Genomic DNA, 20374 nt, shown 5'->3' on the forward strand with positions numbered 1-20374 from the left:
TAGCTGAGTCTTGACCATCTAGTCAAGTCTAGTTGAGTCTAGATGAGTCTTGACCATCTAGTGGAGTCTGGCTGAGTCTAGCTGAGTCTAGATTAGTCTTGACCATCTAGTCAAGTCTAGTTGAGTCTAGCTGAGTCTTGACCATCTAGTCAAGTCTAGTTGAGTCTAGATGAGTCTTGACAATCTAGTCGAGTCTAACTGAGTCTAGACGAGTCTTGGCAATCTAGTCGAGTCTAATCAAGTCTAGATGAGTCTTGACCGTCTAGTCGAGTCTAGTCGAGTCTAGATGAGTCTTGACCGTCTAGTCGAGTCTAATTGAGTCTAGATGAGTCTTGACCGTCTAGTCGAGTCTAGCTGAGTCTAACTGAGTCTAGACCATCTAGTCGAGTCTACCTGAGTCTAGACGAGTCTTGACCATCTAGTTGAGTCTAGCTGAGTCTAGATGAGTCTTGACCATCTAGTCGAGTGTAGCTGAGTCTAGACGAGTCTTGACCATCTAGTCAAGTGTAGCTGAGAGTAGACGAGTCTTGACCATCTAGTTGAGTCTAGCTGAGTCTAGATGAGTCTTGACCATCTAGTCGAGTCTGGCTGAGTCTAGCTGAGTCTAGATTAGTCTTGACCATCTAGTCAAGTCTAGTTGAGTCTAGCTGAGTCTTGACCATCTAGTCAAGTCTAGTTGAGTCTAGATGAGTCTTGACAATCTAGTCGAGTCTAACTGAGTCTAGACGAGTCTTGGCAATCTAGTCGAGTCTAGTCGAGTCTAGATGAGTCTTGACCGTCTAGTCAAGTCTAGTCGAGTCTAGATGAGTCTTGACCATCTAGTCGAGTCTAGTCGAGTCTAGATGAGTCTTGACCATCTAGTCGAGTCTAGTCGAGTCTTGACCATCTAGTCGAGTCTAGATGAGTCTTGACCATCTAGTTGAGTCTAGTCGAGTCTAGATGAGTCTTGACCATCTAGTCGAGTCTAGATGAGTCTTGACCATCTAGTCGAGTCTAGCTGAGTCTAGCTGAGTCTAGCTGAGTCTTGGCGAGTCTTGGCAATCTAGTCAAGTCTAGACGAGTCTTGACGATCTAGTCGGGTCTAGCTGAGTCTAGACGAGTCTTGACCATTTAGTCGAGTCTAGTTGAGTCTAGATGAGTCTCGACAGTCTAGACAAGTCTTGACAGGTCTTGACAAGTCTTGACAAGTCGAGTCTAGATGAGTCTTGACAATGGAGTCGAGCCTAGAGAATCCTGGCCTGGAGGAACTGGTGTGGCCATGATCCGTGTCAGCACCTGGCAGGGGTGGCCATGGGGACATGAGGGACCTGTCCCGTGGGGACCGTGTGCAAGTGACAGGGCCGGGGTGACACGGGGTGGCTCGTGACAGGGGTGTCCTGGGGCCGGCTGTGACACCCGTCATCGAGGACATCATGGTGGTCATGGGCGTGGTGGTGACGGGGACGTCCCATGGTGGCGATGGCCGTGGTGGTGACAGGGACGTCCCATGGTGGCGATGGCCGTGGTGGCAATGGCCATGGTGGTGACAGGGATGTCCCATGGTGGCAATGACCATGGTGGTGATGGGGACGTCCCATGGTGGCGATGGCCATGGTGGTGATGGGGACGTCCCATGGTGGCGATGGCCGTGGTGGTGACAGGGACGTCCCATGGTGGTGATGGCCGTGGTGGCGATGGCCGTGGTGGTGACAGGGACGTCCCATGGTGGCAATGACCATGGTGCTGATGGGGACGTCCCATGGTGGCAATGGCCATGGTGGTGATGGGGACATCCCATGGTGGCAATGGCCATGGTGGTGATGGCCGTGGTGGTGACAGGGACGTCCCATGGTGGCAATGGCCATGGTGGTGACGGGGACGTCCCATGGTGGCGATGGCCGTGGTGGTGATGGGGACGTCCCATGGTGGTGATGGCCATGGTGGTGATGGGGACGTCCCATGGTGGCGATGGCCGTGGTGGCGATGGCCGTGGTGGTGACAGGGACGTCCCATGGTGGCAATGACCATGGTGCTGATGGGGACGTCCCATGGTGGTGATGGCCATGGTGGTGATGGGGACGTCCCATGGTGGCGATGGCCATGGTGGTGATGGGGACGTCCCATGGTGGTGATGGCCATGGTGGTGATGGGGACGTCCCATGGTGGCGATGGCCATGGTGGTGATGGGGACGTCCCATGGTGGCGATGGCCGTGGTGGTGATGGCCGTGGTGGTGACAGGGATGTCCCATGGTGGCAATGACCATGGTGCTGATGGGGACGTCCCATGGTGGCAATGGCCATGGTGGTGATGGGGACATCCCATGGTGGCAATGGCCATGGTGGTGATGGCCGTGGTGGTGACAGGGACGTCCCATGGTGGCAATGGCCATGGTGGTGATGGGGACGTCCCATGGTGGTGATGACCATGGTGGCAATGGCCATGGTGGTGATGGGGATGTCCCATGGTGGCAATGACCATGGTGGTGATGGGGACGTCCCATGGTGGCGATGGCCATGGTGGTGATGGGGACGTCCCATGGTGGCGATGGCCGTGGTGGTGACAGGGATGTCCCATGGTGGCAATGACCATGGTGCTGATGGGGACGTCCCATGGTGGCAATGGCCATGGTGGTGATGGGGACATCCCATGGTGGCAATGGCCATGGTGGTGATGGCCGTGGTGGTGACAGGGACGTCCCATGGTGGCAATGGCCATGGTGGTGATGGGGACGTCCCATGGTGGTGATGACCATGGTGGCAATGGCCATGGTGGTGATGGGGATGTCCCATGGTGGCGATGGCCATGGTGGTGACGGGGACGTCCTATGTTGACGATGGCCATGGTGGTGATGGGGATGTCCCATGTTGACGATGGCCATGGTGGTGATGGGGACGTCCCATGGTGGTGATGACCATGGTGGTGACGGGGACATCCCATGTTGATGATGGCCATGGTGGCGATGGCCATGGTGGTGACAGGGACGTCCCATGGTGGCGATGGCCATGGTGGTGATGGGGATGTCCCATGGTGGCGATGGCCATGGTGGTGACGGGGACATCCCGGGTTGGTGACAAGGACGTGTCACGTTGGTGGTGGTGGTGATGGGGACATCCCGGGTTGGTGACAAGGACGTGTCACGTTGTTGGTGGTGGTGATGGGGACATCCCGGGTGTCACGTTGTTAGTGGTGGTGACGGGGACACCCCGGGTTGGTGACAAGGACGTCCTGTCTCAGCCATGGCCCTGGTGCTCATGGGGACGTCCCCTGGTGGTGACAATTGGGTGGCACCGACCCATGGGTGCTGTGGCACCACCTGCTGGCCCCTGGCCCCCCGTGTCCCCTGTGTCCCCTGCCCCCCCAGACCCTGGTGTCCCCATGTCCCCCTGGCCCCTGTCTCACCCATGTCCCCTGATGTCCCAATGTCCCTCCATGTCCCCCTGACCCCCATGTCCCCTGATCTCCCCATGTCCCCCTGACCCACCGTGTCCCCTGACCCGCTGTGTCCCCAATGTCCCCCTGTCCCACCCATATCCCCCATGTCCCCCCATGTCTCCTGTGTCCCCAGTGTCCCCCATGCCCCCCCAGTGTCCCCTGTGTGTCCCATGTCCCCAGCGTCCCCCATGTTCCCCTCCTGTCCCTCCATGTCCCCATCTGTCCCCATATCGCCATGTCCCCCATGTCCCTCTGACCCCCTCATGTCCCCCATATCCCCATGTCCCCCCTGCTGTCCCCAGTGTCCCCATGTCCCCCCAATGTCCCCATGTCCCCCCAATGTCCCCATGCCCCCATATCCCCGTGTTCCCTAATGTCCCCATGTCCCCATATCCCCCAATGTCCCCATGTCCCCCCAATGTCCCCATGGCCCCATATCCCCCAATGTCCCCATGTCCGCCCATGTCTCCTGTGTCCCCATGTCCCTCTGACCCCGCCATGTCCCCCTGTATCCCCCGTGTCCCCCAATGTCCCCGTGTCCCCCAATGTCCCCATGTCCCCCATATCCCCATGTCCCCCATGTCCCCCCAATGTCCCCATGCCCTCCATGTCCCCATGCCCCACAATGTCCCCATGTCCCCCCGTATCTCCCATATCCCCCAATGTCCCCATGTCCCCCAATGTTCCCATATCCCCTGTATCTCCCATATCCCCCAATGTCCCCCCCAGTGTCCCCATGTCCCCCATATCCCCATGTCCCTCCGTCTCCATATCCCCCAATGTCCCCATGTCCCCCCATGTCCCTCTGACCCCTCTATGCCTCCCAATGTCCCCATGTTCCCCCAATGTCCCCATGCCCCCTGTATCTCCCATGCCCCCCATATCCCCATGTCCCTCTGTCCCCATATCCCCCAATGTCCCCATGTCCCCCCAATATCCCCATGTCCCCCCATGTCTCCTGTGTCCCCATGTCCCTCTGACCCCGCCATGTCCCCCTGTATCCCCCATGCCCCCCAATGTCCCCGTGTCCCCCAGTGTCCCCATGTCCCCCAATGTTCCCATATCCCCCAATGTCCCCATGTCCCCCCATATCCCCCCATGTCCCCATATCCCATCATGTCCCCATATCCCCCTGTGTCCCCATGCCCTCCATATCCCCATGCCCCCCAATGTCCCCATACCCCCCATGTCCCCCCATGTGCCCCTGTATCCCCCATATCCCCATGTCCCCCCATGTCCCCATGTCCCCCACAATGTCCCCATGCCCCCCAATGTCCCCAAGTCCCCCCATATCTCCCATGCCCCCCAATGTCCCCATACCCCCCATGTCCCCCCATGTGCCCCTGTATCCCCCATATCCCCATGTCCCCCCATGTCCCCATGTCCCCCACAATGTCCCCATGCCCCCCAATGTCCCCAAGTCCCCCCGTATCTCCCATGCCCCCCAATGTCCCCATGCCCCCCATGTCCCCCTGTATCCCCCATATCCCCATGTCCCCCAATGTTCCCATATCCCCATGCCCCCCATGTCCCTCTGTCCCCATACCCCCCAATGTCCCCATGTCCCCCTGTATCTCCCATATCCCCCAATGTCCCCATGTCCCCCAATGTCCCCAAGTCCCCCCGTATCTCCCCGTATCTCCCATGCCCTGCAATGTCCCCATGCCCCCTGTATCTCCCATATCCCCCAATGTCCCCATGCCCCCCAATGTCCCCAAGTCCCCCCGTATCTCCCATGCCCCCCAATGTCCCCATGCCCCCCATATCCCCATGCCCCCCATGTCCCCCTGTATCCCCCATATCCCCCAATGTCCCCATGTCCCCCATATCCCCCATATCCCCATGCCCCCCAATGTCCCCATATCCCCCAATGTCCCCATGTCCCCCCGTGTCCCCATATCCCCCAGTGTCCCCATATCCCCCAATGTCCCCAAGTCCCCCCGTATCTCCCCGTATCTCCCATGCCCCGCAATGTCGCCATGCCCCCCATATCCCCATGTCCCCCCATGTCCCCCTGTATCCCCCATATCCCCATGTCCCCCCATGTCCCCCTGTATCCCCCATATCCCCATGTCCCCCAATGTTCCCATATCCCCATGCCCCCATGTCCCTCTGTCCCCATATCCCCCAATGTCCCCATGTCCCCCATATCCCCCATATCCCCATGCCCCCCAATGTCCCCATGCCCCCCAATGTCCCCATATCCCCCAATGTCCCCATGTCCCCCTGTGTCCCCATATCCCCCAGTGTCCCCATATCCCCAATGTCCCCAAGTCCCCCCGTATCTCCCGGTATCTCCCATGCCCCCCATATCCCCATGTCCCCCTGTATCCCCCATATCCCCCAATGTTCCCATATCCCCATGCCCCCCATGTCCCTCTGTCCCCATACCCCCCAATAACCCCATACCCCCCAATACCCCCATACCCCCCAATACCCCCAAAGCCCCCCATCTCCCCCAGTGTCCCCAACGTCCCCAAACGTCCCCGCAGTACCTCCAGAAGCTGCACACGCAGGAGCGGGCGGTCGAAGAGGTCAAGTTGGCCATCAAACCCTTCTACCAGAAGAAAGAGATCACCAAGGACGAATATAAGGACATTTTACGGAAAGCCGTCCATAAGGTAACATTGAAATGGGGGGGGGGACACCCCCAAAATACACCACCACCCCCCCCCCACCCCCGTGTCCCCATGGTTTTGTCCCCAACCCTATAGATTTGTCACAGCCGGAGCGGTGAGATCAACCCGGTCAAGGTCAACAACCTGGTCCGGGCTTATGTCCAACGCTATAAGTACTTCCGGAAGAGGGGGGGGCGCCGTGGGCTTGGGGGGGGCACCGATGACCCCCAACCCCCCCCCACCACCAACCCCCCTATTGGGGTAGGCGGGGGGGCACCCCCAAAAGAATTGGGGGGAGCGCTGGAGAAACCCCAACTTCCCCTTCCCCCGCTTTGATACCCATTGTAAATACCCCCCCACACCCCCCTTAATTTTGGTGCCCCCCCCCTTGTCAAGCACCCCCCCCCCCACACACCCCAATTTGGTTTGGCTTATTTAGCATGCCCCCCCCCCCAAAAATAGAGCCCCCCCCCAAAAATTAGAGCGCCCCCCCCAACCTTGCACCCCCAAATTGTCCTTAAAATGACTTTAGACACCCAATGGGCTCCTTGTGGTTTGTAAGGGGGGGGGACACCCCAAATTGGGGGGGGTGACCCCCAAATTGGGGGGTGACCCCCCATATGGGGGGGGGACCCAAATGGGGGGTGACCCCCAAGTTGGGGGGGTGACCCCAAATTGGGGGGGTGACCCCAAATTAGGGGGGTGACGTGACCCCAAATTAGCGGGGTGCTGTGACCCCCAATAGGGAGGGGGCACTGTGACCCCCAATAGGGAGGAGGGGGCGCTGTGACCCCAAATTATGGGGACACTGTGACCCCAAATTGGGGGGGGGGGGAACTGTGACCCCAAATTATGGGGGGCACTGTGACCCCAAATTGGGAGGGGGGGGCGCTGTGACCCCCAATTGGGAGGGGACACTGTGACCACAAATAGGGGGGCACTGTGACCCCCAAATTAGGGAGGGGACACTGTGACCCCAAATTAGGGGGGCACTGTGACCCCAAATTAGGGGGGGGGGGGGCTATGTGACCCTAAATAGTGGGGGACACACTGTGACCCCCAATTGGGAGGGGACACTGTGACTCTGAATTATGGGGGGGCTCTGTGACCCCGAATTTGGGAGGGGGGGCACTGTGACCCCCAAATTGAAAGGGGGGGGCTCTGTGACCCCAAATAGGGGGGGCACACTGTGACCCCCAATTGGGAGGGGGCTCTGTGACCCCAAATAGGGGGGCTCTGTGACCCCAAATAGGGGGGGGACACTGTGACCCCCAATTGGGAGGGGGCACTGTGACCTCAAGGGGGGGACACTGACCCCCAGTTTGGGAGGGGGGGACACTGTGACCCCCAATTGGGAGGCGACACTGTCACCCCCAAGTTTGGGGGGGGCACTGACCCCCAATTTGGGAGGGGGGGGCATTGTGACCCCAAATTATGGGGGGGCACTGTGACCCCCAAATAGGGAGGGGGGGGCATTGTGACCCCAGATTAAGGGGGGGCACTGTGACCCCCAAATAGGGAGGGGGGGCACTGTGACCCCCAAGTGGGAGGGGGCACTGTGACCCCCAATAGGGAGGGGTGGACACTGTGACCCCCAATTGGGAGGGGGCACTGTGACCCCCAAATGGGGGGGGACACTGACCCCCAATTTGGGGGGGGGGGGAGGGCACTGTGACCCCAAATAGAGGGGACACACTGTGACTCCCAATTGGGAGGGGACACTGTGACCCCAAATTATGGGGGTGCTGTGACCCCAAATTGGGAGGGGGGGGATGCGCTGTGACCCCAAATAGGGGGGACACACTGTGACCCCCAATAGGGAGGGGGACACTGTGACCCCCAATTGGGAGGGGGCACTGTGACCCCCAATAGGGAGGGGACACTGACCCCCAAATTGGGAGGGGGGGACACTGTGACCCCCAATTGGGAGGGGGCACTGTGACCCCCAAATGGGGGGGGACACTGACCCCCAATTTGGGAGGGGGGGGGCACTGTGACCCCAAATTATGGGGACACTGTGACCCCAAATTGGGAGGGGCGGGCACTGTGACCCCCAATAGGGTGGGGGGGGGCGCTGTGACCCCCAATTGGGAGGGGACACTGTGAACCCCAAATTAAGGGGGGGTCACTGTGACCTCAAATTGGGAGGGGGACACTGTGACCCCGAATTGGGAGGGGAGGGCACTGTGACCCCAAATTAGGGGGGGACACTGTGACCCCAAATGGGGGGGGGGCACTGCAGTGATTTATGGGGGGGGGTGTTTATTTTTGGGGAGTTTATTGGGGGGGTGTCCCCAGGAGGGGGGGAGGGGGACACCCAGGACTGTCCCACGTGTGGGGGGGGGGTGTCCCATGTGCCCCCCCCCCGCGTTCCCGGATTAGTCACCAAATGCCACCAAATCCCGGGGGGGGGGGTCAGGTTTCACCCCCCCCCTCCCCCCTACAGGGGAGAAGGGGGGGGGGGGGGCGGTCCCACATTTTATGGTGGGGGGGGGGTTCCACCTTTTATGGTGGGGGGGGTTCCACCTTTGTGAGGGGGGGGTCCCGCTTTGGGGAGGTCCCACTTTGCAGGGGGGTCCCCATTTTGCGGGGGGTCCCCATTTTAGGGGGGGTCTCACTTTGGGGGGACCCACTTTGGGGGGGGGGGGGTGAGTCCCCATACGGGGGGGCGGGACCATTATTGGGGGGGGGTGAGTTCCCATAGGGGGGGTGGGACCATTATTGGGGGGGGGGTTGAGTTCCCATAGGGGGGGTGGGACCATTATTGGGGGGGGGGGGGTGAGTTCCCATAGGGGGGGTGGGACCATTATTGGGGGGGGGTTGAGTTCCCATAGGGGGGGTGGGACCATTATTGGGGGGGGGGGTTGAGTTCCCATAGGGGGGGTGGGACCACTATTGGGGGGGGGGGGGTGAGTTCCCATAGGGGGGGCGGGACCATTATTGGGGGGCGGGGGGGTTGAGTCCCCATAGAGGGGGCGGGACCATTATTGGGGGGGAGGGGGGGATTGAGTCCCCATGGGGGGGGCGGGACCATTCTTGGGGGGGAGGGGGGGGGTGAGTCCCCATGGGGGGGGGGGGCGGGACCATTCTTGGGGGGAGGGAGGGGGTGATATTTAAAGGGACCGCGCACCCCCCCGGGCACTTTTGGTCCCACAGCCCCTGCAGAGATGCCCGAGCCCAGCAAAGCCGGTACGGGGGGGTTAATTAATTAATGGGGGGGGTTAATTAATTAATGGGGGGATTAATTAATTAACGGGAGGGTGGTAATTAACAGGGAGGGGTTAATTAATGGCGTAATTAATTAATGGGGGTAATTAATTACCGGGGGGCAATTAATGGGGGGCGATTGATTACTGGGAAGCAGTGACCAGGGGGTAATTAATTATTGGGGGGTAATTACTAGGGGGTAATTAATTACTGGGCGATAATTAATTACTGAGGGTAATTACTGGGGGCAATTAATTACTGGCGGGGCAATTAATTACTGGTAATAATTATTTACTGGGGTGCAATTAATTACTGGGGTAATTAATTAGTGGGGGGCAATTTATGGGGGTAATTAGTGGGGGTAATTAATTACTGGGGAGTAATTATTGTGGGGCAATTAATGACTGGGGGGTAATTATTGTAGGGCAATTAATTATTGGGGGGCAATTAATTATTGTGACCAATTAATTACTGTGGGGTAATTAATTACGGGGGGGCAATTAATTACTGTGGGCAATTAATTACCGGGGGGGTAATTACTGGAGAACAATGAATTAATTACTGGTAATTAATTACTGGGGGGCAATTAATTACTGGGAGGTAAGTAGCGGGTGGCAATTAATTACTAGGGGGTAATTACTGGGGAACAATTGATTACTGATAACAATTAATGGGGTAATTAATTACTGGGAGGTAATTAGTGGGGGGCAATTAATTACTGGGGGGGGCATTATTGGGAGGTAATTACTGGGGAGTGATTAATTACTGGGAAGTAATTACTGGGGGGGGTTAATTACTGGGGGCAATAAGGGGGTAATAACAGGGGGGGAAGTACCATGGGGCAATTATGGGGGGGTAATTAATTACTGGGGGGTAATAAGTGGGGGGGTGATAAGCTGGGGGTAATAAGTGGGGGGTAATTAGCGGGGATAATTAGCGGGGGTAATTACCGGGGGGGTAATCAGTGGGGTTAATTAACGAGCGCTGACGCTGCAGTTCTGGGGGTGCCGCGTCCCCCCCCGCCCCGGGTGACACTTGAGCCGCCCCAATGGGACCCGCAGGTGGCGGCCACTAAATCATGGGATCCGGGGGGGGGGGGGGGACACTTTGGGGGGGGGGGCATGGGGAGGGGGGGGGTGACACGGGGGGGGTGGTGACATGGGGGGGGGGGACACAAAACGGGGGGGGGGGTGACACAAAATGGGGGGGGGGGACACGAAATGGGGGGGGGGGGACACGAAATGGGGGGGGGGGGTGACCCTGTTTGTCCCCCCCCCACCCCGTGGTGACCTGAACCGGTGACACCTGAGCCCGTGCTATTTTGGGGGGGGGGTGGCTTTATATAGATTGGGGGGGGGGGGGGGGGGCATGGACCATATTGTGCCCCCCCCCATAGTGACATCTGTGTCCCCCCCCCCCCTCCTCGTTGTCACATGGGGGTGGGGGGGTTTGGGGGGGGTGAACCCCAAATTTTGGGGGGAGGGGGGGTAATTTCACCCCCCCCCTCCTCGCCCCCCCCAGCTCCCAAAAAGGAGAAGAAGGAGGAGAAGAAAGAGGAGAAAAAGGAGGAGAAAAAGGAGGAAAACGGGCAAAAGGGGGCGGAGCCTGCGGGGGAAGGGGGCGTGGCCGAGGCCCCCAAAGGTCAGTTTGGGGGGGTCAGTTTGGGGGTCCCAGGGGTCACTTTGGGGTCCCAGGGTCAGTTTGGGGTCCCAGGGGTCGGTTTGGGATCAATTTTGGGGTCCCAGGGGTCACTTTGGGGTCCCAGGGGTCAGTTTGGGGTCCCAGGGTCAGTTTGGGGGTCCCAGGGGTCACTTTGGGGTCACTTTGGGGTCCCAGGGGTCAATTTAGGGTCAGTTTGGGGGTCCCGGGATTCACTTTGGGGTCAGTTTGGGGTCAGTTTTGGGGTCCCAGGGGTCAGTTTGGGGTCCCAGGGTCACTTTGGGGGTCCCTGGGGTCAGTTTGGGGTCCCAGGGGTCACTTTGGGGCTCCAGGGTCAGTTTGGGGTCCCAGGGTCAGTTTGGGGGTCCCAGGGGTCACTTTGGGGGTCCCAGGGGTCACTTTAGGGTCCCAGGGTCAGTTTGGGGGTCCCAGGGTCAGTTTGGGGTCCCAGGGGTCACTTTGGGCTCCCAGGGTCAGTTTTGGGGTCCCAGGGGTCACTTTGGGGTCCCAGGGTCAGTTTGGGGTCCCAGGGGTCGGTTTGGGAGTCCCAGGGGTCACTTTGGGGTCCCAGGGTCAGTTTGGGGTCCCAGGGTCAGTTTTGGGGGTCCCAGGGGTCACTTTGGGGTCACTTTGGGGTCCCAGGGGTCAATTTAGGGTCAGTTTGGGGGTCCCGGGATTCACTTTGGGGTCAGTTTGGGGTCAGTTTGGGGTCTCAGGGGTCACTTTGGGGTCCCAGGGTCAGTTTTGGGGTCCCAGGGGTCACTTTGGGGTCCCAGGGGTCAGTTTTGGGGTCCCAGGGGACACTTTGGGGTCCCAGGGGTCACTTTGGGGTCAGTTTGGGGGTCCAGGGGTCACTTTGGGGTCCCAGGGGTCAGTTTGGGGTCAGTTTGGGGGTCCAGGGGTCAGTTTGGGGGTCCCAGTGGTCACTTTGGGGTCAGTTTTGGGTCTCAGGGATCACTTTGGGGTCACTTTGGGGGTCCCAGGGGTCGGTTTGGGTCAGTTTGGGGTCCCAGGGGTCACTTTGGGGTCAGTTTGGGGGTCCCAGGGGTCACTTTGGGGTCAGTTTGGGGTCCCAGGGGTCACTTTGGGGGTCCCAGGGGTCACTTTGGGGTCCCAGGGTCAGTTTGGGGTCCCAGGGGTCACTTTGGGGTCCCAGGGTCAGTTTGGGGGTCCCAGGGATCAGTTTGGGGTCAGTTTGGGGGTCCCTGGGGTCAGTTTGGGGTCCCAGGGTCACTTTGGGGTCAGTTTGGGGTCCCCAGGGATCACTTTGGGGTCCCAGGGATCAGTTGGGGTCCCCAGGGATCAGTTTGGGGTCCCAGGGGTCACTTTGGGGTCACTTTGGGGGTCCGGGGGTCACTGCTGGGGGTCGGGGTGTTGGGGGGGGGTCACTTTTGGGTGCTCCCCCCTCTCTGACCCCCCCAAATCTCTTTGCAGATGCCCCCAATGACTCCCTGGGTAAGTCCCCCCCCCCCATTATGTGCCCCCCCCCATTATGTGTCCCCCCCATTATGTGCCCCCCCCATTATGTGCCCCCCCCCATTATGTGTCCCCCCCCATTATGTGCCCCCCCTAATAATTACCCCCTAATAATTACCCCCAGTAATTAATTAACCCCCCCGGGCAATTAATTAACCTCACCCAGGTAATTAATTAACCCCACAGTAATTAATTAAACCTCCTAATAATTACCCCCCAGTAATTATTTAAACCCCCTAATAATTATCCCCCCCCCCCCCGTAATTAATTACCCCTGGTAATTGCTCCTCAGTAATTACCCTCTGGTAATTACCCCATAATAATTAACCCCCAATAATTAATTAACTCCCCCAGTAATTACTCCCCCAATAATTACCCCCCAGTAATTAATTACCCTTGATAATTCCTCCCCTGGTAATTACCCCCCAGTAATTAATGACCCCCAGTAATTAATTAACCCCCAGTAATTAATTACTCCCCAATAATTAATTAACTTCCCCAGTAATTAACTCCCCCAATAATTACCCCCTAGTAATTAATTACCCCCTCTAATTGCTCCCCTGGTAATTACCCCCCAGTAATTAATTACCCCCCAATAATTAATTAACCCACAATAATTAATTAATCCCCAGTAATTAATTAACCCCCATTAATTAATTAACCCCCAATAATTAACTCCCCCAGTCATTACCTCCCCCAATAATTAACTCCCCCAGTAATACTCCCCCAATAATTACCCCCCAGTAATTAATTACCCCCAATAACTGCCCCCCACTAATTGTCCCCCCACTAATTACCCTATGGAAATCCCCCCCTCATAATTACCCCCCTGTAATTACCCCCCGGTAATGAGCTCCCGGGGCGATCCCCCCCCCCCCCCCCCCGGTGGTTAATTAGTGGGGTAATTAACGGCGCTGTTAATGAGCGCAGACGACATCCACCCCCCCGAGCCCCAGGACCCCGATGGGCTCTTCATCAGCAAACCCCAGAGCCTGCTGGTCGACAGCGGTGAGGAAACGGGGGGGCCGGGGGGTTTTGGGGGGCTGGGGGGTCATGGGGGTTCTGGGGGGTCTTGGGGGGATGGGGGGTCCTGGGGTTTATGGGGGTTCTGGGGTCCTGGGGGGTTTTGGGGGGCTGGGGGCTCATGGGGGGTCATGGGGGTTCTGGGGTGTCTTGGGGGTTCTGGGGTCCTGGGGGGTTTGGGGGGCTGGGGGTTCATGGGGGGTTATGGGGGTTATGGGGTCCTGGGGGGTTTTGGGGTTTATGGGGGTTCTGGGGTCCTGGGGGGTTTTGGGGTGCTGAGGGGGTCCAGGGGGGTCATGGGGGTTCTGGGGTCCTAGGGGGTTTTGGGGGGCTGGGGGGGTCCTGGGGGTCCAGGGGGATGGGGGGGCTGGGGGGTCCTGGGGGGTCATGGGGGTTGTGGGGTCCTGGGGGATTTTGGGGGGATGGGGGGTCCTGGGGGTTATGGGGGTTGTGGGGGTTATGGGGGTTATGGGGGTTATGGGGTCCTGGGGGGTTTTGGGGGGCTGGGGGGTCATGGGGGTTCTGGGGGTCATGGGGGGTACTGGGGTTTATGGGGGTTCTGGGGGTTCTGGGGTCCTGGGGGGTTTTGGGGGGCTGGGGATTCATGGGGGGTTATGGGGGTTCTGGGGTGTCTTGGGGGTTCTGGGGGTTGTGGGGGTTATGGGGGTTCTGGGGTCCTGGGGGTTTTGGGGGGCTGGGGGGGATGGGGGGTCCTGGGGTGTCTTGGGGTTATGGGGGTTATGGGGGTTGTGGGGTCCGGCGGGTTTTGGGGGCCTGGGGGGGTCCTGGGGGGTCATGGGGGTTATGGGGTCCTGGGGGGTTTTGGGGGGCTGGGGGTTTCTGGGGTGTCTTGGGGGTCCTGGGGTGTCTTGGGGGTTATGGGGGTTATGGGGTCCTGGGGGGTTTTGAGGGGATGGGGGGTCCTGGGGGGTTTTGGGGGGCTGGGGCGTCCTGGGGGGTCATGGGGGTTCTGGGGTCCTGGGGGGTTTTGGGGGGCCGGGGGTTTTGGGGGGCTGGGGGGGTCCTGGGGGTCCAGGGGGATGGGGGGTCCTGGGGTGTCTTGGGGGTTCTGGGGGTTCTGGGGTCCTGGGGGGTTTTGGGGGGATGGGGGGTCCTGGGGGTTATGGGGGTTCTGGGGTCCTGGGGGGTTTTGGGGGGCTGGGGGGGTCCTGGGGGTCCAGGGGGATGGGGGGGCTGGGGGGTCCTGGGGGGTCATGGGGGTTATGGGGTCCTGGGGGATTTTGGGGGGATGGGGGGTCCTGGGGGTTATGGGGGTTGGGGGGGTTATGGGGGTTATGGGGGTTATGGGGTCCTGGGGGGTTTTGGGGGGCTGGGTGGTCATGGGGGGTCATGGGGGTTCTGGGGTTTCTGGGGGGTTTTGGGGGGATGGGGGGTTCTGGGGGTTCTGGGGGTTCTGGGGTCCTGGGGGGTTTTGGGGGGCTGGAGGGGGTCCTGGGGAGGCTGGGGGTCCTGGGGTGTCTTGGGGGTTATGGGGGTTATGGGATTATGTGGGTTATGGGGTCCTGGGGGGTTTTGGGGTGCTGAGGGGGTCCTGGGGGGTTCAGGGGGCTGGGGGTCCTGGGGCTGCTGGGGGTTATGGGATCCTGGGGGGGTCTTGGGGGGTTATGGGGGTCCTGGTGGGTTTTGGGGGGCTGGGGGGTCATGGGGGTTCTGGGGGTTCTGGGGTCTGGGGGGTCCTGGGGGCTGGGGGGCTTCTGGGGGTGCTGGGGGGTCCTGGGGTATCTTGGGGGTTCTGGGGGTTCTGGGGTCCTGGGGGGTTTTGGGGGGCTGGGGGTTCTGGGGGTTCTGGGGTCCTGGGGGGTTCTGGGGGTTGTGGGGGTTATGGGGGTTGTGGGGTCCGGGGGGTTTTGGGGGGCTGGGGCGGGTCCAAGAGGGTTCTGGGGGGGCTGGGGGGTCATGGGGGGTCTTGGGCGTTATGGGGGTTATGGGGTCCTGGGGGGTTTTGGGGGGCTGGGGGGGGTTCTGGGGTGTCTTGGGGGTTATGGGGTCCTGGGGAATTTTGGGGGGATGGGGGGTCCTGGGGGTTATGGGGGTTGTGGGGGTTCTGGGGGTTATGGGGGTTATGGGGTCCTGGGGGGTTTTGGGGGGCTGGGGGCTCCTGGGGGGTCTTGGGGTTTATGGGGGTTCTGGGGGTTGTGGGGTCCTGGGGGGTTTTGGGGGGCTGGGGGGGTCCTGGGGAGGCTGGGGGTCCTGGGGTGTCTTGGGGGTTATGGGGTCCAGGGGGGTCATGGGGTTTATGGGGGTTCTGGGGTCCTGGGGGGTTTTGGGGGGCTGGGGGGGATGGGGGGTCCTGGGGTGTCTTGGGGTTCTGGGGGTTATGGGGTCCTTGGGGGTTTTGGGGGGCTGGGGGGTCCTGGGGGGTTCTGGGGGTTCTGGGGTCCTGGGGGGTCCTAGGGGTGCTGGGGGTTATGGGATCCTGGGGGGTCTTGGGGGGTTATGGGGTTATGGGGGTCCTGGGGGGGTCCTGGGTGGGCCAGGGGTCCTGGGGGTGCTGGGGGGGTCCTGGGGGGGGGGCTGGGGGTCTTGGGGCGGCTGGGGGGGTCATGGGGGGGCTGGGGATCTTGGGGGTCCTGGGGGGTCTGGGGGGGCACGGGGGTCCTGGAGGGGGCTGGGGGGTTTTGGGGGGTTCTGGGGGTTATGGGGTCCTGGGGAGGCTGGGGGGGTCTTGGGGGTTATGGGGGGGCCGGGGAGTCCTGGGGTCACTTGGGGGGGCTCTGGGGTCACTTGGGGGGCTCTGGGGACACATGTGGGGTTAATGGGGGGAGGTGACACGGGTGTCCCCAGGGAAGGACGTGACGGTGGTGGCGCGGGGGACGGGGGCTGGGGTCCCCGTGGCACTGGGTGGGACTGGGGTCACTGGGGGATGTGTGGGGTGACTCGGGGTGACAGAGGTGACATGGGGTGACATGGGGTGACATGGGGTGACCCTTGGTGACCCTTGGTGACCCTTGGTGACACGGGTGTCCCCAGGGAAGGACGTGACGGTGGTGGCGCGGGGGGACGGGGGCTGGGGTCCCCGTGGCACTGGGTGGGACTGGGGTCACTGGGGGATGTGTGGGGTGACTCGGGGTGACAGAGGTGACATGGGGTGACATGGGGTGACATGGGGTGACCCTTGGTGACCCTTGGTGACCCTTGGTGACACGGGTGTCCCCAGGGAAGGACGTGACGGTGGTGGCAGGGGGGGACGGGGCCTGGGGTCCCCGTGGCACTGGGTGGGACTGGGGTCACTGGGGGATGTGTGGGGTGACTCGGGGTGACAGAGGTGACATGGGATGACCTGAGGTGACATGGGGTGACCCTTGGTGACCCTTGGTGACCCTTGGTGACGCGGGTGTCCCCAGGGAAGGACGTGACGGTGGTGGCGGGGGGGGACGGGGCCTGGGGTCCCTCTGGCACTGGGTGGGACTGGGGTCACTGGGGGTTACTGGGGGATGTGTGGGGTGACTTGGGGTGACTCGGGGTGATATGAGGTGACCCTTGGTGACCCTTGGTGACCCTTGGTGACACGCGTGTCCCCAGGGAAGGACGTGACGGTGGTGGAGTGGGGGACGGGGGCTGGGGTCCCCATGGCACTGGGTGGGACTGGGGTCACTGGGGGATGTGTGGGTGACTCGGGGTGACATGGGGTGACATGGGGTGACCTGAGGTGACCTGAGGTGACATGGGGTGACCCTTGGTGACCCTTGGTGACCCTTGGTGACGCGGGTGTCCCCAGGGAAGGACGTGACGGTGGTGGTGGGGGGGACGGGGGCTGGGGTCCCCATGGCACTGGGTGGCACTGGGGTCACTGGGGGATGTGTGGGGTGACTTGGGGTGACCCGTGGTGACCCGAGGTGACATGGGGTGACCCGTGGTGACCCTTGGTGACACGCGTGTCCCCAGGGAAGGACGTGACGGTGGTGGAGTGGGGGACGGGGGCTGGGGTCCCCATGGCACTGGGTGGGACTGGGGTCACTGGGGGTTACTGGGGGATGTGTGGGGTGACTTGGGGTGACCTGAGGTGACATGGGGTGACCCTTGGTGACCCGTGGTGACCCTTGGTGACACGGGTGTCCCCAGGGAAGGACGTGACGGTGGTGGCGCGGGGGGACGGGGGCTGGGGTCCCCATGGCACTGGGTGGCACTGGGGTCACTGGGGGATGTGTGGGGTGACTTGGGGTGACCCGTGGTGACCTGAGGTGACATGGGGTGACCCTTGGTGACCCTTGGTGACGCGGGTGTCCCCAGGGAAGGACGTGACAGTGGTGGAGTGGGGGACGGGGGCTGGGGTCCCCATGGCACTGGGTGGCACTGGGGTCACTGGGGGATGTGTGGGGTGACTTGGGGTGACTCGGGGTGACATGGGGTGACCTGAGGTGACATGGGGTGACCCTTGGTGACCCTTGGTGACCCTTGGTGACGCGCGTGTCCCCAGGGAAGGACGTGACGGTGGTGGCGCGGGTGGACGGGGCCTGGGGTCCCTCTGGCACTGGGGTCACTGGGGGATGTGTGGGGTGACATGGGGTGACCCGTGGTGACCTGAGGTGACATGGGGTAACCCTTGGTGACCCTTGGTGACGCGGGTGTCCCCAGGGAAGGACGTGACGGTGGTGGCGTGGGGGGATGGATCCTGGGGTCCCTGTGGCACTGGGGTCACTGGGGGGTGCAGGGGGTGACTGGGGTGACTCGGGATGACATGGGGTGACCCTTGGTGACCCGTGGTGACCCTTGGTGACCCTTGGTGACCCTTGGTGACACGCGTGTCCCCAGGGAAGGACGTGACGGTGGTGGAGTGGGGGACGGGGGCTGGGGTCCCCATGGCACTGGGTGGGACTGGGGTCACTGGGGGTCACTGGGGGATGTGTGGGGTGACTTGGGGTGACCCGTGGTGACCTGAGGTGACATGGGGTGACCCTTGGTGACCCTTGGTGACGCGGGTGTCCCCAGGGAAGGACGTGACGGTGGTGGCGCGGGTGGACGGGGCCCAGCTCCCCACCAAACCGACCATCAAGTGGTTCAAGGGGAAGTGGCTGGAGCTGGGGATCAAGAGCGGGGCCCGGTTCCAGTTCCGGGAGGCGCTGGACAAGGAGAGCAAGGTGGGGGGACTGGGGTATACTGGGGTATACTGGGAGGGAATGGGATGGACTGGGGTATACTGGGAGGGAATGGGATGGACTGGGGTATACTGGGGTATACTGGGAGGGAATGGGATGGACTGGGAGGGAATGGATGGACTGGGAGGGAATGGATGGACTGGGAGGGAATGGGATGGACTGGGGTATACTGGGGTATACTGGGAGAGAATGGGATGGACTGGGTGGGAATGGGATGGACTGGGAGGGAATGGGATGGACTGGGAGGGAATGGATGGACTGGGATATACTGGGGTATACTGGGGTATACTGGGAGGGAATGGATGGACTGGGATGGACTGGGGTATACTGGGAGGGAATGGGATATACTGGGAGGGAATGGATGGACTGGGATGGACTGGGATATACTGGGGTATACTGTGAGAGAATGGGATGGACTGGGTGGGAATGGGATGGACTGGGAGGGAATGGGAGGGAATGGATGAACTGGGATGCACTGGGGGGGACTGGGAGGGAATGGGGGAACTGGGGTGGACTGGGATGCACTGGGGGGGGCTGGGATGGACTGGGAGGGATTGGGATGGACTGGGAGGGAATGGATGGACTAGGGGGACTGGGATGGACTGGGGTGGACTGGAGGGACTGGGGGGGACTGGGAGGGACTGTGAGAGACTGGGATGGACTGGGGGGACTGGGAGGGAATGGATGGACTGGGATATACTGGGAGGTAATGGGAGGGAATGGATGGACTCGGGGGACTGGGGGACTGGGAGGGACTGCGGGGGAATGGGATGGACTGGGATATACTGGGAGGGAATGGATGGACTGGGAGGGACTGGGATATACTGGGATATACTGGGAGGGAATGGGTGGACTGGGAGGGACTGGGAGGGACTGGGAGGGACTGGGGGGGACTGGGAGGGAATGGATGGACTGGGGGGACTGGAAGCAACTGGGATGGACTGGGATGGACTGGGAGGGAACTGGGCGGGACTGGTTGGTCAGGGGCAGAGTCCCCGCTGGTGTCGCTCACTGTGCCCATCTGCGTGTTCCTGTGTCCCCCGTCTCCCGCTTGTGTCCCCCATGTCCTCGTGTCCCCATTGTCCCCGTGTCCCCATTGTCCCCATTGTCCCCATGTCCCCATTGTCCCCATTGTCCCCCATGTCCCCATTGTCCCCATTATCCCCATGTCCCCATTGTCCCCATGTCCCCCATGTCCCCATGTCCCCATTATCCCCATGTCCCCCATGTCCCCATGTCCCCCGTTGTCCCCATTGTCCCCATTATCCCCATGTCCCCCGTTGTCTCCACTGTCCCCATGTCCCCCATGTCCCCATTATCCCCATGTCCCCATTGTCCCCATGTCCCCCGTGTCCCCATTGTCCCCATTATCCCCATGTCCCCATTGTCCCCATTATCCCCATGTCCCCCATGCCCCCATTGTCCCCATTATCCCCATGTCCCCATTATCCCCATGTCCCCACGTCCCCCATTGTCCCCACGTCCCCATGTCCCCACGTCCCCATGTCCCCGCGCCCCGTGTCCCAGGTGTACACGTTCGAGCTGCACATCGCCAAGGTGGCCCTGGGGGACCGGGGTGACTATCGCTGCGAGGTCACGGCCAAGGACAAGAAGGACAGCTGCTCCTTCAACATCGACGTCGAGGGTCGGGGACACCGGGGACACCGGGGGGACACCGGGGGGGACACGTGTTGGGGACACTGGGGGGACACTGGGGGGACACGTGTTGGGGACACTGGGAGGGACACTGGGGGACACACGTGTTGGGGACACTGGGGGACACTGGGGGACACACGTGTTGGGGCCACTGGGGGACACTGGGGGACACCCGTGTTGGGGACACTGGGGGGACACTGAGGGA

At 61.3% G+C, this 20374-nt stretch overlaps 2 protein-coding genes across 4 annotated transcripts in view; both read left to right on the forward strand.

Annotated features, from left to right (window-relative positions):
- The window catches only part of SCAF1 (SR-related CTD associated factor 1), a 28656-nt gene extending 22085 nt beyond the window's left edge, over positions 1 to 6571 (forward strand). For all 3 annotated transcript variants that reach the window (XM_065859677.2, XM_071801078.1, XM_071801079.1), the window contains exons 10-11: positions 5906 to 6034; positions 6128 to 6571. In XM_065859677.2, coding sequence (XP_065715749.2) covers positions 5906 to 6034; positions 6128 to 6367 — 369 coding nt within the window. In that variant the 3' untranslated portion in view covers positions 6368 to 6571. The remainder of the gene's footprint in view (positions 1 to 5905; positions 6035 to 6127) is intronic.
- A 2559-nt stretch (positions 6572 to 9130) lies between these two features.
- Positions 9131 to 20374, forward strand: part of MYBPC2 (myosin binding protein C2) — a 67722-nt gene continuing 56478 nt past the window's right edge. Inside the window, exons 1-6 of the mRNA XM_071801129.1 lie at positions 9131 to 9220; positions 10760 to 10879; positions 12332 to 12352; positions 13304 to 13381; positions 18347 to 18495; positions 20041 to 20158. Coding sequence (XP_071657230.1) covers positions 9199 to 9220; positions 10760 to 10879; positions 12332 to 12352; positions 13304 to 13381; positions 18347 to 18495; positions 20041 to 20158 — 508 coding nt within the window. The 5' untranslated portion in view covers positions 9131 to 9198. The remainder of the gene's footprint in view (positions 9221 to 10759; positions 10880 to 12331; positions 12353 to 13303; positions 13382 to 18346; positions 18496 to 20040; positions 20159 to 20374) is intronic.

The sequence above is a fragment of the Patagioenas fasciata genome, chromosome 35 (genome assembly GCF_037038585.1).
Source record: "Patagioenas fasciata isolate bPatFas1 chromosome 35, bPatFas1.hap1, whole genome shotgun sequence".
NCBI classification, from domain to species: domain Eukaryota; kingdom Metazoa; phylum Chordata; class Aves; order Columbiformes; family Columbidae; genus Patagioenas; species Patagioenas fasciata.